The sequence below is a fragment of the Coloeus monedula genome (genome assembly GCF_965178545.1).
Source record: "Coloeus monedula genome assembly, chromosome: Z".
NCBI lineage: Eukaryota > Metazoa > Chordata > Aves > Passeriformes > Corvidae > Coloeus > Coloeus monedula.
The window spans coordinates 33,215,137-33,234,030 of record NC_138822.1 but is presented as its reverse complement, the minus strand read 5'-3'; the positions used below and the strand labels follow the sequence as shown (position 1 = coordinate 33,234,030).

Below are 18,894 nucleotides of genomic sequence, written 5' to 3'. Positions count from 1 at the left end.
TAAAGGTTATTCAATGATTACATAAGTAAGAAGCCATGTAGGAAAAGTGACTAAGTCTTTGCATTCCTGAAATTATCATTGACCTATTTAACAAAGAAAGGCTGCTTGTATATCAGGGTTATTGTTACTCAATTGCGCACTGCAAATAATCTCTGATAATGAATGCATGTACAAAACTCAAAATATTCAAAATTATTATTTTACTGCAAACTGAGTCAGTTTCTATCCTGTGCAGAAGTATCTGTTACTGATGGAAATAGTAGACATAGCAGCAGATGTAAAAACTGTGTTGCAGTCTATTGCAGAAGTTGCTGCTGTAAACAATGATATGAGACATCTTTAAATTACATCCAATATGGGATCATCATATGCTTCAAAGAGGAAATTGTATGAATTTTCAATGTGAAAGAGGAAGCACACATATGGATGAAGGGCCAAATTTGCTCCGGTAAAAGCCTGGGCAAACTCAGCTAATTGAGAGCAAATACAGTTCTGAAGAGCACTGACATCAGTCCCAGTGTCTCACCAGTAGAAAGAACCTGCGAACTAAACCAGTTCAATGGATGACAAACCATGTCATTGTAATGGCGACTTTCAGACAAGAACAGTTCAGCTGACTGACTTCATGGTTTTGCTATGACTGAAGGAAGAAAGTACAGTAAGAATAACAGAAGACAGCAAAATTTGTTTGAACCAACTCAGAAATTATTGCCTAGATCTGCTAAAGGAAAGTCCCAACTGCTAAAAGACACTAAACCAAAAGCACAAGTTAACCACACCAACAGGGAGGAAAGGTGGGTGTAACAGTTAGAGATCAGCATGGAAACTTTTGAAAACTTGAGAACTAAGGTGGAAACAGAGGTCCTTCTAGACAGCTCTTTGATAATGCCAGAATAGCTGTTGTCTGTGACATGCCTTTTTGCTATTCTAACAGCTGCCTTGCGCACTGTTGGTGTACCTTCAGGAAAACGGTAGCTCTATTAGTGCATGTCATGTCTTAGCTTTCATGGAGGCTGCAGTCCATCCATGCCTGGCTATACTTTTACTCTCCTTGTCTGCACAACTGGCCTATCTGATTCTGAGGAGAGCTTTACAGTCATCCTTGGCTGCAACAATGGTCTATCTATAAGCTAAAAAAGAAGGAAAGAAGGCAAATGGTTAAGGATAAATGCAAAGCAGTCACTGAAAAATCTGAGAAAAAATTCTGCGGTTTCCATTCAGTTGAAGCAAGGGGACCAAGCAATTACACTTAACATTAAAATGTACATCACCTTAGACATGCCTGTTTATTAACAGTCTGATGATGAAGTGTATGGTGGGCAAATAGAAAATGTGGACTGCAGTAAATGCTGGTCCAAAAAGTTTGACAATTATTGGTATGTTATTGGCAATTATTAGGAGATGATGAACAGCCAATATGGATTTATCGAAGGGCAGTCATGTAAAACCAATCTAATGATTTTCTGTGGTACTTTAACTGGTTCAGTGAGGCTCTTGATACAGTCCCTCATGACATTTCTATAAGCAGAGAGAGTGGCTATATGGAATCATCACAACTGGTTCCAAAATAGCTCACAGCTGGTTAATAAAACATAGTCAAGGCACAGTCATCAATAGTTCAAAAGAAGATTGCAAGGAAATTTTACTACGAGAAGCAATTTAATTTTTCCTCAATCTAATTCCAGCCCATACTTTATTTTACAACATGGATGATGATATAGATAACATAGGACTAAAATCTGTGAATCACATCAACCTAGGAGGAATTGTGAGTATTTTAGAAACAGTCTCAAATCAGCACAGCTAGATTAAATAAAAATGAATGCAAAGCTCTAAGCTTAGGAAGAAAAAAAAACAACAGCAGAAATACAAAAAGTGAAATTAACTGTCGAAAGAAATAGCCATGTCACAGAAGAGACACTGAGAGACTGTATGGGGACACTTACTGAAAGTACCACAAGTGAGGAGAAATTGACGCTATTTCTGTTAATATAAGCCAATGAGACATACTTGGGCTGATGTACACACTTATAACAACACAGAGTAAGATGCAATCAAATTTAAAAGGCTTCAAAAGATAGCAGTCAGAAGGCTAAACATTTTGGGAAGGATGACTCAGGAGGAAAGACTGAAAAAACAAGATGTGTCACAAAAAGGAAGACAGCATAGTCCTTGACTATGTAAAAGATAGAAATATGTAAAGAAAATGGTGAACAGTTCATGTCCCTAGAGGGAAGAAGTAATGTGCTTAAATTGAAGCAAGAAAGCTCTAGTAAGGTATTAGGAAGGAAGTTCCCACTGCAACAGCAGCAAGACACTGAAAGTGTCCTGAGGAAACTGGCTGGTGTTGTGGCCAAGCCATTCTCCATTATATTTGAAAAGTCAGGGTGGTCAGGTAAAATCCTGGTTGACTGAAAAAAGGAAAACGTTGCTCTCATTTTTAAAAAGGGGAGAAAGAAGGAACACAGAGGCAACTGCAGACTAGTGAACCTCACCTCTGTGCCTGGGAAGATCATGGGGCAGATCCTCACAGAAGCAGTGTTAAGGCACATGCAAGACAAAGAGGTGATCCAAGGCAGCCAGCACAGGTTTGCTAACGACAAATTGTGCCTGATCAGCCAGGCGGTCTTATATGATGGAGTATCTGCAATGGTCAACAACAAAAGTCTTACTGCTGCCATACACCTAGGCTTCTGTGACACTATCCACATGACAGCTTATCTCCAGTTTGGAGAGGCACGGCTATGATGGATAGATTATTCAGTGAGTAAGGAATTTGCTGCATCTACACATCCAGAGAGTTGTGGCCAATGGCTCTTGTGGACCCTCCAGGTGGAGGCTGTTCCTCAGGGCTCTGTCTGGGGACTGGTCCTCTTCCGTATCTTCATCAATGACATCAACAGTGACATCAAGTGCACCCTCAGCAGTTTTGCAGATGACACAAAGCTGAGCAGTGCAGTTGACACAACAGAAGAAAGGGATGCCACCCAGAGGGACCTGAACAAGCTTGAGAAGTGGGTCCATGAGAATCTCATGAGGTTCAACAAGTCCAAGCACAAAGTACTGTCCCTGGGTCAGGGCAGTCCCAGATATGAGTACAGACCGGGAGAAGAACTCATTGGAAGCAGCCCTGTGGAGAAGAGCTGGGGAGTTCTCCTGGATGAAAAGCTGGACATGACTGAGCAGTGTGCGCTCACAGCATACAAAGTCAACTGCATCCTGGGCTGCATCCGAAGAACTGTGGCCAGTAGGTTGAGGGAAGGGGATTTTGCCTCTCTACTCTGCCCTTCTGCAACCTGCCTGGGGTACTGAGTCCAGGTGTGGGGTCCTCAGCACAAGGAAAACATGGACCTGTTGTATCAGGTCCAAAGGAGAGTCATGAAGATGATCAGAGGACTGCAGGTCTTCTCCTACAAAGACAAGCTGAGAGACTTGGGGTTGTTCAGCCTGGAGAAGTCTCTGGGGAGACCTCATCACAGCCTTTTACTGCCTTGATGGAATATGTCAAGAAAAAGGAGTGTGACTTTTTCTACAGGCAAATAGTGACAGGACAAAGGGGCAACAGTTGTAAGCTGACAGAGGAGAAATTTAGATGAGATGTTCGGAAGAAATTCTTTACACAGAAGGTGGTGGGTACTGAAACAGGTTGCCCAGAGGAGTTGTGGATGCCCCAACCTTGAAAGTGTTCAAGGGTACACTGGATGGGGCTTTGAGCAACCTGGCCTAGTGAAAGGTGTCCCTGCCCATGAAGGGGAAGGTTGGATCTAGATGACCTAAATTTAAGGTACTTTCTGACCCAAACCATTCTGTAATTCTAAGCAGCCATCTGGTGACTGCATAGTGACAAGAGTCCATTGGCAATGTCCCTGAACTACCTGGAGAACAGCATCTGAGCAACTGCAACCCTTTCAAAGACCATCAATGGGACTCACCAGCATTAACAGCTCTACTGATCACTTACATTGATAGCTGTTCCTTTTCACTAGCTGAAAATAAAAAGGTGTGGATTTGGTGAAGACCTTTCCACAAAGGCTACTGCTGAATTCACAGTTTGTCAACATCACACGCATGTAGAAAGATAGTGTAAACTTGTAGAAAGATGGCAGATGAGAGAAAACTAAGGATTTTCTAGATTTTAGGTCTTTGGCTGAACCACAGAGCAAAATAACATAAATTGGAACTCGTTGTTCCACTCTGTGATGTCTTGGCCCCTGAATGATGATGACATACTTCTCTGGTGCAATTCTTGAAAAAGCTGGGAACTCACCAGACTTCCTGATCTACCCAGACAGGACTGGAGAGTAGCCAAATAAAAAAAACCAACCAAAACAAAACCCAGACCCCGAACTGGTGCTGCTCAATCTCAACTTCACCAGTGTCTGTCCCACAGGTAGACATAAACCTCCAGCAATTGCTAGCAAGCAGGTGAGACACAGTCTTAGTGTTTCACAAATACTCTCCAATGCAAAGCATACAGTTTGCATAATATATTAAAACAACAGTGTAACCAAAGTAACAGACTACACCTGGAGGTTCTTAAAATTAAATTCATCTTGTAGGTCAAATTCTGAAATGTTTCTCAGGGCAGAGCTCATTGAAGGATCGTGAGCTCGGAGATTTGGGTTGTTAGTTGGGCCAAGATGAGGTATCAGAAAAGGAAGATAAAACAGCCATTTCTTTTCTCCTTCTAACATAGGTTAGATCTGTGGCTGAACACTGCTGGTTCTATAATTAAAATTATATGAATGCTTATAATGCATAAAGCAGGTTCTGCAGTTTCATTGTAAATTCTGCTCAATGACACAGATCTTTGAAATACGTAATTTAAAAGCAGGCACAATGGGTATTTTGTTAATAGGTATATAATATGAAAATTTAAACAGAGAACAACAACTTAAAAATGAAAGAGAACGAGAAGAGCTTTAAAGATCACCTATTAACCGAAAATCAGAAACTTCATAATAAAAAACCTAATTTTAAGAGTATGTTTTACATGCCTACTGGATGAAGTTCTCCAAAGTTACTTACTATTAGAGGGGAGGAAGAAAGAGTAATCCTTAACAACCTTACAATGCCTTCCAGCAGATTGAATTTGTCTTCTGCAAGAGTTGCATATGCAATTAGACAACAAGGAAAGATGAAAGTAAGTACATAAATAAAAAGAGAGTACAAGAACTATCTCCAAAGACAGAAACATTCACACTTAAAGGTACACAGATGGCAGACTCATAAAAAAAAATACTAAAAACTTTTACTTAGCAGGTAAAATATATAGTCTTGGTTACATCTGACACTGACAAAGAAAACTCACAAGTTGCTCTTTTCTGAGCCTAAGATGAAACTTTTCTAGCTACAACTGAAAACAAGCAACTAAAAAGCTCTAGAAGAGAAAAATGTAACAATTACCTACCACTCTCCTTCACTCCCACACACAAGCACAAAGTTTTGGGCAATGATCCAGATTGTGAACTAGCAAATATGGGAGTCTCGCTTAGATCTCCTGTTCTTACTGCCAGTGGAACTGCCTGTTTTTCTTCTAAGTTTCTAATTAGCCCTTAACGCACCAGTGCTCCACTTTGTTAGTCACTGTTTACAGCAGTGGTCGATCTGAACTGCTGCCATTTCCTTGTTGTGTCAGGTGGGCTGTACACCCTCTGGCACACGCCCACTTTGGGGTCTGCCACATTAAGACTCTGTATCAGCTAAAGCAATAAAGATCCTATAAAAGATGGTTGAAATTTAACAACAATTTTCTTACAAAGGATGGTGTGGGAACAAAGAAAAAAATCTAGAAGAGGAAATCGTTGACTTCATTATGCTGTCAGCTTTACAAAGTAAAATGGGCAAGAGCTCAATTTTTATTTTTTTCCCAGGTCATGTATGATATTTATTCAGTGAAGATTTTTCTCTGCTTTTCTGTTTTGCTGTTTCTCCTTCAGGAAGAGACATGAGCACCAATAAAAATTAATTTTCTAATCCTGGCCATGCAAAGAAACCAAAAACTTATGATTTGGTCCTGATGAACAATGCTTTTATGCAGTTTTTAATCAGTGTATGGATAATATGGAATACCTATGATATAACATTCAAGAAGACAATGTGTATGCATTGTTGACTGGTTGGCTCTTGCAATGAAAGTGGTTTTAGGTGTGAGATTTTATATGATAGTTTAGTGGTACCTCCTGGAAAGCAGAAAGTATAAATCAATTTCATCTGTCATCCTATTATAGACTTAGACTGGTCATGATAGTTTATACATGCCATAGAAAATTTGTAATTAATATCTCATTTGACGCTAATTAATTATGCTAACAGAAGACAAATATATGTGTAAACATCAGAATTATTTTGTTGTACCCGTTGCCTTAAAATATACCAGCACACAGCAATATATACCCAAAGCTCTCATTCTGAATGGATTAACCTCAATTTATCTAAGGACAATTTTGTGTGGCTCATAACACTCTCTGCTTGAAGTACTAAAGCTCACATTGGTGCCTTATTATTTTCTTTCATCTGAGATGTCTGAAGAAATGCTTTTTAACAAATGTGCCCCTGTAAGCCTCTGGGACACCATACAGGTCTATATTCCATCCATTGCAAAACACTGTAGTTAGGGCATAGCTTTTTTTTTTTTTTTGTGCTAAACTGTTTAAAAGTTTCCCAAAAGTTACATTCTCTACAATAACAATGATAATGGCAGTTTCAAAACCATTAATGATTGTATGTGCCATCCTCCCTTTAAACTGTGATTTGAAAGTAATAGAATAATGTTAGTTTACTCTTTTAGGTTTTTGTTTTGTCTGCACTGTTCCACCAATTCACAACAGTGATTATGAAATAAGTGCAAGGACTTAACATCCCAGCTCGTGTATTATCCGACCATCCAAAAGGCTTCACCAAGAAAATGCTACTGTAATACTGATAATTTTGCAAAACCTGTAGCAAGTTTAATAGTTCTTGTGCTTTGTTCACTTTTTTACTAAAAAACAATTATTGATACTAAGTGGAAAAAGTCAGACATTAATTACATAATAAATAATATTAAAATAAAGACCATGTACATTTTATTTGAGGGAAATTTTTCTTTTTGCTCCTATAAGGCAGGTTTTATTTTTTTTATCAAGGTCAAGGTTGGTATTTTTATCAACCAGCAAAAAATGTGGCTGTCAACTTCAAATAAATTCATAATATATTCACAGAAGGGTCTTTAATACTGAGTACGTGAAAAGCCAGAGGAGGAGATAAGGCAAATGGGACAGAACTGGATAATATGTGTTAATATATTGGCCCCTCATTTCCTAAGAACACAGATTTGTGGAACTTCACTGTGACTTTTCTGCTATGGAAAACATGAGAATTTTTTTTTTCCAGTCACGTCTTAAAACAAAATTTTTTTCTTTAGAGGTAAGTTGAACTAGAAAAAATAGGATCACATAGTAGGACAATAAGCCCGAAAAAAAATAGGCCCAATTTCAAGCACATGAGGAGGTCCTGCTATTTCTAGAACAGGGAATTTTGATTCAACTTCAGCAGGAGCCAAAGCAGTATCTAAAATATATTTGAAAGCTGGATCTTTCGCTCATGCTCTTAAAAATAAGAATGTTCACATAATTTGGCATATATTAAAAACTATTGTTAAAAATAATATATTTTTGCATCTTCTGGTTGTCCTTGCATGTACAAATTTCATTATTACATATTACACTCTCACAAACATATATGGATTATGCAAGACATTTTATATCGTAAGTTACAAACTAAAATAGCTGGAAAATTTCAAGCTTGGAGAAATGTTACATTTTACTCAATGTTCTAAATTTGAGGTCTTGATACTATTATCTTTGTAAGGCTCAGATCAAGTGACAATTGAAATAATATATGCTCTTATCCAGTTTACTTGACTTTAGGGAAAAATACTAATATTGAGTCCAGGTGTGCTGACTCTCTTATAAAAGATCTCCATTACTACCAAAGCTCAGAAAACTGTGATTCATCATGTGCAAGTATAATTCTACAAAACTCATGAGCAAAGGTATTAGGGACTTTTTGTATGAGCTTGGCCCAAGAGCTGGTTAGGCCTGGGCCAATTTTCTGTAACTGCATTTCTGATGGCAAACACTTAGTATAATTGTGTTATCAGATAAGCACATTCACAGACTATATTTTTCCTACTGCTACAGACAACAGTAAAGTCTGGTATAGGTTTCTCAAATCAAATCTATTAAAAAGTCAAGTCAGAATAGAAAAAAGGTCAACTATACAGACTTGTGCTCATGAACTGTAATTTTTAATGACCATAAAACCTGAAAATGGCAGAAGGTATAAAATACAACATTAAATATTTCTTTCTTGCTGGTTTTCACTTCGTGTTTGAAAATGAAAACTGTTTGGAACAATGAATAAGAAATATTCATACCCAGGACCTGGTGGACATAAACATGTTTCTTATTTGCATCTACATTTTCCTTTGGTAAGCTTAGCCTTTCCTTGACTATACAAAAAAAAGAGAATCTAATCATAAATTGCAGCCTAGGCTTCCCCATGCACATAGATGTCTGAAGTCTGGAGGGACATAAGATCTTAAAAAATTATTTTAAAATGCTTTTCCGAGCTTTTCTGCTCAGAGTTTGAAGTCTATTTCAAGCCCAGCAGCCATCTTCCAGAGAAAAAGCAAATATCCCATTACTCATGTAACAGAGATTATTACACCTGAGTTCAGCAATTGCACAGATATGTAAGTGCTGTATAATACTAGTCTTAAATAACTGTAATAGAAGATAGATGGTTATATTTTAAACCCTTTTTGAGTATGCAGTCTGAGTTAGAGAGCTTCCTAGCTGTAAATAACATCTGTCTCAACTGTAACAACAGTATTCTGCTCGCATGACCAACTGTTCTCTAAAGACACGGTTTCTACAGCTGCCTACCAGCTGATAAAGTGTACACTTGTATTATGGGGCCTATCTTTCCTGCATTTGTAATTTTTCACAGAGATATGGTTGGGTGGCAACCTCCTATTTAAGTGGCTACTATCACCTTGATTGTATGGCAGGCAGACTCCAGAAAGGGTAATCAATAACAACCAAAAGTAAGTCACTGTGAATAACCAAAGGCACCAGTACCCTCTGAAAAGTAGTTAAGAGGGCATTTTCTTGCTATTTCTTCTCTACTTCCTAAAAGTTAAAAATATTTTAGGCACAAAATGTTGCAATTTTTGCAGAGTATGCCAAAGGAAAGGGCTTTTACTCTTTGTGATGGACACTATGATGCCAAATGCAGCAAAAGCATCATACTGAATAACCTCACCTTTGAAAAATGAGGAGATACTTACAGGAATCTCTAACAATAATATCAACTAATACCCTACGGCACAATCTAGACATATGATGTTGCTTTCTTCTTCAGCTTATTCCTGTAACTGATTTACAAGCCACTTCTGGTACAGGAGGAAGCAATATTCACACAGTTCCCTGTCAGAATTAGACACATCTTAAGGGCATGCACACAGCTTTGGACAGACAAACATGACTTTGCACATTGTTTGCTTTCCTTTTTATTATTTTTGCGCGTGAATAAAACATGATGGCTTGCAATCCAAGCCTAGTCCATAACAAAAGCTGTAGCAGTGTTTCTCCTTTCATGCAGTTGTCTGTCTTTGGCCTCCAGATACATTCTAGCTCATATGGTCTACAGCACAGCTTACTCCAAGATACCATTCAACAGGCTGTGTAAAAAAAAAACAGACAGGCTTTGATATAGCTGATCTTAAATGCAGTAATTACCAATGCCAGAATGTGAGATGCAAATCAGCTGATATTGGTTTGAATTATACACAGTGACCAGCCAAAGAGTATACTGCCTAAGTTTGTCGTTTGCTCAAATGTGGTTGTAAAACTTTTTAGAAGTACTGCACTGACATAGATTTAATCCAAATTTGACTGCTCACTGGAAACACCTTAGCAAAGGCAAATGAATTATCTTTAGCATAGACAAAAAGGTAACTTCTCAGGGATTAGGAAGTTACCTCTATCAATTTAGAGCTATTTACAATAAACTGGATCCATCCCTACCCTTTAATATTCTTGACTTAGTGGTAGATTTAGAAGGTCACTATTCTTGCAGTTTACATCTCTCCCTTGGAGTGGAGGAGTGGAGGAGTACCTGTAAAAATGTCCCAGAAGATGAGACACAGGACAACGTACCTAGGGAAAGAGCCATCTGAGGATTTTAATAGCTACTTAGTCATTCATATGCTGTGAGCACTTGTAATTGATACAGCAGGAATGAAACCTTCTTATCTTTTCTGCTCCCTCAAACTGCTTTCATTTCAAACAGTGGGCAGGTGTGAAGTAAAACATCTATGTGCAGAAGCTGCCGTGGGGACTGGTCTTCATGAGTAGCATATGAAGTTGCAGAGCACCCTGTCTTCTCTCTCTTCTCTTCACCTGCATTAGAGCCATGCACAGTCTATTCCTTATGCTGAATACAAATCCAGAAGACACCAAGACGATGCCACAACAAGCCAGGAGATAACAGCTTGGAGTAAAGAGATGGGGTTCTTCATCTGTCTAAAGTAATAATGCCTAAAGCTGTGAAGTATGAGCTGGATGAGCAGACAGTGAGTTGGACTGAAAACTTCCTGAACAGTTGGTGATGATCAGTGGAAAGAAGTCTAGCTGGAGGCTATGAAGCAGCAGTAAAACTCAGGGGTCAATACTGGCTCCAATCCTGATTAACATCTTTGTTAACAATCTGGATGACAGCGCAGAGTGTACCCTCAGCAAGTTTACTGATGACACAGAAGTGGGAGGAGAGTGAAGCATGACCCTCTTGATGCACCAGAGGATCATGATGCCATTCAGAGAGAACTCAATGGGCTAGAGAAATGGACTGATGGAAACCTTTTGAAATTCAACAGGTGCAAAGCCCTGCACCTGGACCATCACCATGCACCTATATATGCTGGAAGGCACTTACCTGGAAAACAGCTTTGCACAAAAGCATCAGAGGTCCTAGACTGCGGAGATCTGTTAATCCATTACTTTTCCTATTTCACATGTTCCCCCTGTTCCCTGCCCTAGCCCTGGACACTCCCTCGGTTTCTCCCTATTTGCTCCTGTACCCCAACCCCGCCCAGGGACCGCCCCTGGGCCCCTGACAAAACCACCCCTCACCCAGACTTCCTTGTGTCTCTACCTCTGATCATCGTGGGGGCAAGATGTGAGTAAAGCCATCTCAAACGCTCAGGAGAGACTCTTCTCTACCTTCTTTACCACCACTGCCTTGTAACACTGCTGGCTGCCAGAGCCAGATCGTGGGGCTGTCTGAAATGGACTCTGGGATGAGACTGCTCGCATGGCCCTAGGAAACCCTCGCTGAGCTCTCAGGCAGCAGCAGCCTGCTAGGCAGAGTCCAGCGGTTACAACACTAGGGGACCATGACTACATTGGTACTAGGAGACTATGACTTCCGCAAAGTTGAACATGAGCCAGCAATATGCCCTGGTTGCAAAAAAGCCGGATGTTATGCCAGGGTGCACTGGGCAGAGTATTGCCAGCAGGCTGAAGGAGATGATCCTTGCCATCCACTTAATGGTGGTGAGACATGCCTAAGTTCTGTGTCCAAGTCTGGGTTCCTCAGTCCAAGAGAGACATGGACATACTGGAGAGAGACCAGCCAAGGGTGACTAAGGTGATGAAGGGACCAGAGCATCTCTCCAGTACAGAAAGACTGAGACAGCTGGGACTGTTCAGCCTGGAGAAGGGAAGGCTTGGGGGGACCTTATCAATTTATACAAATTTCTAAAAGGATAAAGAAGATAGAGCCAGGCTTTTCTCAGTGATGTACAGTGACAGCACTAGAGGCAATGGGCCTGCCCTGAAACTTGGGAGATTGCATGTCAAATATTTTTTTCCTATGAGGGTGACTGAGCCCTAGCACAGATTGCCCAAAGAACTTGTGGAGTCTGCCTCCTTGGAGGCCTTCAAAATCTAACTGGATGTGATCATAGGCACCTAGCTCTAAATAGCCCTGCTTGAGCAGAAAGGCCGAACAAGATAACTTCCAGTGGTTCTTTCCAACCTCAACTATTGTGTAATTCTGTGAAAGAATTGAGCAGATACTTTGCTCAGTTTATAATCTATCCCTGTAAACCAGAAATGGGAGATAAATGCTGTGGGCAATTGTAAAGAAACACATGTTGTAGTCAGCTGAAAAAATGGAAAAAATTGAACGAAAGATGAAAAAAATATAGTGATATTCCTGTATACTCCAGTATTTCTTTCCTATATCCAGATTAAACATTTTGCAAACAAAACCAGTATCCAGGAACAGTGCTAGTCAGCCTTACCTCAGTGCTTGGTAATATCATGCAACAGATTCTCCTGAAAGCTGTATTGAAGCACATGGAATACAGATAGGTGATTAAAGACAGCCAACATGACTTCACCTAGGGCAGATTGTGCTGGACTCATCTGGTGGCCTTCTACAATGGAGTGACTGCATCAGTGGACATGGGAAGAGCAACTGGTGTTACCCACCTAAATTTCTGTATGGTACCCCACAACTTTCTTATGTCTAATTTGGAGAGACACATATTTAATGGATGGAGTCTTAGCTGGAGGAGGAACTAGCTTGCTAGCTCCACTGCTTGATCTGCAGTGAATGCGCAATGCCCAGCATGGAAGTAAGTACTGAGTGCTTTTTCTCAAGGGCAAGTAGAGGGAGCAATACGACTTAATAGCTTCATTAATGACATGCATGGTGGGACTGAATGCACCATCAAGCTGAGTGCTTCAGTTGATTCACTTGATGGAAGGGATCTGTCCAGAGGGAAGGTACCCTGACAGACTTGAGAACTGGGCTCATATGAACCTGATGAAGTTCAACAAGGCCAAGCACAAGGCATTGAACGTGTTCAGGGCAACCCCCAAGACCCGTACAGATGGAGAGATGAATGAATTGAGAGCAGTTGTTCAGAGAAGGAATTGAGGGTACTGATGAATGCAAAGCTGGACATGACCCAGCAATGTGTGCTAAGGCCCAGAAAGTCAAATGTGTCCTGGACTGCATCCAAAGCAGCGTGGCCAGCAGGGCGAGGAAGGGGATTCTGCCCCTCTGCTCTGCTGAGACCCCACCTGCAGTGCTGCATCCAGCTCTGGGGTCCCAGCACGGGAAGGAAATAGACCCCTTGGAGTGAGTCCAGAGGAGAGCTGAAGTATCTCTCCTGTGAAGATGGGCTGAGAGTTGGATTTGTTCAGCCTGGAGAAGAGAAGGCTCTGGGAAGACCCAATAGCAGCCTTCCAGTACCTAAAGGGGACTTGCAGGAACTAAGGGGAGGGACTCTTTACAGGAGCCTGTAGTGACACAACAAGGGAGAAAGACTTTAAAGTGAAAGAGGATAGGTTTAGATTAGCTAGTAAGAAGAAATTCTTCACTGTGAAGGTGGTAACACATTGGAACAGGTTGCCCAGAGAAGCTGTGGATGCCCCATCACTGGAAATGTTCAAGGCCAGGTTTGTTGGGGCTCTGAAAAACCTGATTTGGTGAAAGATGTCTGTGCCAGTAACAGGGAGTTTGGAACTACATCATCATTGAAGGTCCCTTCCAATGCAAACCTTTTTAGTGATCTAATATGAAAACCTGATCTTTATATCCTGTACACATGAACTCCATGTAATTGTCCCAAGGATTTAAAAGAATAATCTCATTTATTTTTGTGGAAGTCTTAGAAAAATGCCCATTTACTATAAACTGTTACTAACATTGCTATACCTAACATATGAAATACATACATCTTACTTTTTAAACTGTCACATTTCATATTCTGTGTACCAAATACAAAACCACTACCATTTCACACATGTATGCATGAATACACTAGATTTTTATATTTACTACAGAAACCTATTTTACATACATAAGACTGAGGTCCTCTCTGCAGCTTACTTTATATATTTAGAGTTTGAAAAGAAAAAAATAATGAAAATAAATAGCTGGGTGTATACAATGGAGTCTGGTCAATGCTTTAAAGTAATTAACATCTTTTTATATCCATACAACTAGGGCTTTATTGAAATTCAATCCAAAGGTGACAGCCTCAGGCCCATAAAGGGGTTGCATTGAATAGAAATCTATTATTATAGTATATAGGAAATTATCTGTTCTGCCACTAAGATAATTTTTGGACTGTACTTGACTCTTCCACAACACCCTTTGTCATTTAGGGTAAATTCTTATGGATCTTCAGACCTGAAACTCTGTACAATATAAGATTTAAGCTGACCTTTTCCTTTAAGGTAAAAATAATTTAAATGTATTTTCATCATTAATGTAAAATAGAACTCCTGGTACAATTTGAGAATTTTGTACGAGTGTGACTTTTAATGTAAGCTTTTAAAAATTTGAAATCTTTAGCTAAATTATTCCTTTAATATTGGTAGTGTGGGTTTGTTGTTCTTTTTAATATGTCTATGCATGTAAACTCATCCTTAAGCACATCTTAAAATTAGAACAGGAAAAGCTAACTTTGTTTCACAACTGGGAAATTTCAGGGACAAGGAAATGAAATTACAAACACGAATGTTGAAAATTTCTTATGTAATACTTGTGAAATTCAGACAACAGTTGTCTGTAGAGGCAGTTGAGGAGTATGCCTATTGGGAGGGTTTCTAATTGCAAGAGTCACATGACTGAAAGTTAAGTGATATGTTATGGACCTGTATTGCTGTTCTTGATAACCTTCTGTTTTGTAATTTGTGTGTTGAAATGTCTTGAATGTATACTGTTGGTGACCAGGGCCCCAGGTAGGTGCTTAAAGCACAATTTTCTTCACTTGAAGGCAAAACAACTACTACTGCAAGACCTATGTGAAAGATAAGTCAGTAAATTGCACTAGCTAAACAAAAAAAAATAATAATAGAAAATCTCTTCTGTGTTTATTCTAACACTGAGACAAACTGACTAAAATTCAGCTTTTCTGGTCTCTGAAACATACACTGTTCAGCGGGTACATATTAGAGCCCACATTTCTAGCAATGGTGAGTTGTTTTTTCCTCAGTGGTTTACAAAATTATTTTTCAACTTACTTGATTCCTGGGTATAAATACTGTGATTAGAAAGTAGACACACTTAAATTGCACAATCCAGATATCTTCTAATTACTATCTCGAATTAAACTCAGCAAGGATGATATGGCTTTCTGTGTCCCATGCTGACTTCCAGCTGCCTAACTTGAGGGACACTAAAATTTTTTTCCTTCACTTTTACATGTTAAATGAACATTATTATTCATAAAACCTATCCTATTAAAACAGAAGGAACTACTCACATACATGCATTAAAAACATATGTGCAAGTCTTTGCAGGATTAAAAAAGGCAGGAAGCAACAGGTTGGGGCAACAGACACCAGATGAGTGGAAGGAAGAATTAAGTGATAGGAAAACATGGTTACGTGGACAGGTCGCATACAAGAGTTTCAAGGCATTTGAAGGCCTGCTTTTAAAGTTTGACCTAGCTCTAAACAAATGTGTTGCTTGTCATGTTCCTGAAACATCTGCAACTCCAGTGCCCATGAACTCACACTAAATTTAAATCATAATGAGACCACTAACATATTTTGTATCATGTTATAGCTATTTTTTAACAGAACAGAGTTCATAGGGTTGGTCAGATATCTATCATGGCTCACCAAACACACCAGGGTACACCTTATGTTAGTAGGAGGTGGCTGATGTTTAGGCAGAACAGAGCCTAAAATTCTGGTGGTCCTCATAAAAACAGTACATAGTTTGCATAAATCACTGGCAGGAGAAAGAGTGAGAAAGAAAGTGCAGCGTTTTGCATGCAAATTTGTAGTGAATGCAATGTAACTATAGAGGCAATGTACTAACTCCTGTAAATGATGCCTTGTTAGTAATGTCCAACTTTCACTACAAGTTGCAATTTGAAGAAGTCATGAACTCTAAAGAGAAAGAAACAAAATTTTACAGCTGTAAATTAGCCTTTTGTGTACAGTCAAGAAAGCTAACACACTGACCTATTATTCCTCTGATTTTGAAAATTACTTAAAAAAAAATCCAAACACCACATAAAAAATGTTTCATGCGAATATCTACCACTCTTCTGTCAGCAGAACAAACTGCATTGGAATCATGTAAAAATGTCCTGCTCCTTTTGAAGAAAGGGAAAGAAAATACCCTTCTAGAAAGTATCTACTGTACTGATAATAGAGAATTAAGTGTAAGTGTAAAAGAGAATATCCATGATCACAAAATAAAAAGGCAAACTGTTAAATCAGAATCATATTCAGAATATGTTTATAATACATTTCAACATTTAACTTGCTATGAAAAATACTGAATATCTCACTATTGATTCAAAAGAAAAAGAAATGAAAAAAAAATTATAACAGTAATTTAATTTCACAACAGTTCTTACTAGCAAAACTTTTGTGAACCTTTGTGAAATGAAGCTGAACTAATTGTTATGAGTCCACCACTTTGTAAGGCTTTAGTCACAGAGATGAACAGTGACCATCACCACAGCTAGGGAAAGCTGCCAAAAAGCTGACCCTAAAAATAGGAAGTAAGAAAATAACTCAAACCCTGTAAATATCAGCTAGTTATGATTTCTGTTCAAGCAAGTCTCCAAATGATCAGGAATTGTGGTACGACCCTCTCATGAGCTGCTCATCTGATGGCTTCCAAATACAGTGTCTCACTCTTGTGAATATTCCACCATAAACTTAAAATGAATTCCCAAAGGATACAGAAAGGTACACTTATGCATATTCTGCCATGAGAAAGGCACATCACAGAGGAGCTAATTTTATCCTCCCTGACTGCAAACCCCATGTCTTCCAACAAATTGCTGAGGAGGTGGAGTTTCTCTGCATACTTTTCTCTTGACACGGAGACTTATCCTCAGTTTATATTGCCATTATCCTATTTGTTCTTTTATGTGTCAGCAAACTCGGGTACCTGGTACTTAGATCAACACCCTGGAAACAGAGTTTTTGTCTCAGATGACAAGACTCTTGAAAAGGAGGCCTGTTTTTTCCTTTAACCTAACAATATGAAAATAATTGTCTTGGTTTCTTACTGTCACCACAGAGCACAGTACAACTCAGAGTCAGCACTTCCCTGGGAAAAGACACCAAAGTCTATCAGACAGCAAGTTTAGTCTCAAGAGTATGGTGTTCCAACAGCTGAACTCTAATTTATTTGGTTCAGGGAGGGAATGTGGGAGGTAGAGATATTTTCAGTCATCGGGGGATTTTTCCTTTTCATAGAGGAAAGAATGAAAAAAAAAAAATCCCAGGGATGTATGTCATTGCAGTATTGATGCCCTACATAAACTCATCATTTCCCAGGAGTGCTAATTTAGAGGGATCACGTAATTTTGCCACTTCTTGTGAAGGGGAACCCCAATCTCCTGCCCCGTCGACACTGAGCAGACCCTCCAAAGAATTCGGGACTTCTTCGGACAGAACAGATGGGGAACAAATTCCTGGGGTGAGACTGGACGTCACCTCCTTGCCAGAAGACACGGACCCACAGCCGGTTTCGTCGGAGTACGCTTCATCAGGGCAAACCTTACAGCAGAAGTGCAGCCCGGGTCTGCAACTCCCGCAGGAGCAGCGGGCGGCGCGGAGCCATGCCCGTCGAAGGCGGGCCACGGGCTATCGGGAGCTCTCAGATGGCTCTCCGCCCCGGGGGTCTCCAGGGGAGGAGCCGTCCCGCCCTGCTCCCGCCGCCCGCACGCTTCCCTTGGCCGGGCTAAGGCTGGCGAGGGATAGTTGTTGGGTACGAGGAAAGGTGCTTACCTGTTGATTTTCAGGGCGAACGCCCTCCTGTCTGCGGCAGGTAACGTCGCCATACGGGCGAGCAGCCGCGAGTGGCGGCTGCCGAGGACCGAGGCTGGCTGTACGCACGAAGGGCGGCTTTATTTCATTTATTTATTTTTCTTAATTGCATGCTCCGGGCTAAAAACCCGACGATCCACTGACAGCTCTGGGTGGCAACTTCCGCATTTCACCTTCCTCACCGAAATTGGCCGGAGTGGGAGGGATCTGTCCTAGTGCACAGCAGGCTGCTCGCCCTGCCGCGTCTGCCCCACCACCAGCAGCGCCCAGCCCAGCGTCCCGGGGGCTTCCGCCGGCTGTACGCCTCGGCCGGGGTGCCCACGGGCACTGGGGGACAGCAGGAACTTCCCCTCCCTCTTGTACAGAGGCGAACCCCGAGCCGCCCCCCGTGGGCATTTTGGAGGAAAGCAGCGGGCGAGGCAAGCGCTTAGGCACGCACAGGAAGGGAAGGCACCGTGTCCATCTGAACGCGCACAGTTGCGGGAATCTCTGCGCATCCCTCACGACCTTTTTCTTTTGAAAACCGCAGTGCGAGTGTCAGACACCGCCCCCTCCGCCCCACCACACCCCCCACACATACACACACCCGCCGGGGGTCGAGCGCTGGTCTGCGGGGGCGGGCGAGGAAGCAGCGGCTACCGCTGCGCACCGCTGGCCACCGCCGTAGCCGGACCGGCCGCGGGTCCCGAGGATCCAACCCGTCCTCCCAGGAGGAGCAGGCGCGGCCGCCGGGCCAGGCCGGGCCGGGCCAGGCAGGATCAGGCGGGGCAGGCCTGAGTAGGGCTGCTCGGAGCAGGGCAGAACCGCGCCCGCTGCCTTCAGGCATCAGAGATAGCCAGGGGCCTTCCTTCGGCCCCACTAGAGCAGGGATGGAGCTGTTCTGGCACGGAGGGACAGCAAGTTGTAAGAGGTAAATACATGTCAGCTCTTTAGCTGGCACGGTATTTTGCCAGTACACATGTGCACTCAGGATCTGTGTTTCCCGTACACCTAAACTGTATGTGTAAGAAAAACTCACAGGTACCAA

At 41.1% G+C, this 18,894-nt stretch overlaps 1 protein-coding gene across 1 annotated transcript in view; it reads right to left on the bottom strand.

The window, feature by feature from the left end:
- Positions 1 to 17,881, bottom strand: part of DOCK8 (dedicator of cytokinesis 8) — a gene marked incomplete at both ends in the record, with an annotated part of 88,992 nt that extends 71,111 nt beyond the window's left edge. The window contains one exon of the mRNA XM_082301396.1: positions 17,829 to 17,881. Coding sequence (XP_082157522.1) covers positions 17,829 to 17,881 — 53 coding nt within the window. The remainder of the gene's footprint in view (positions 1 to 17,828) is intronic.
- Between the last annotated feature and the right edge of the window lie 1,013 nt (positions 17,882 to 18,894).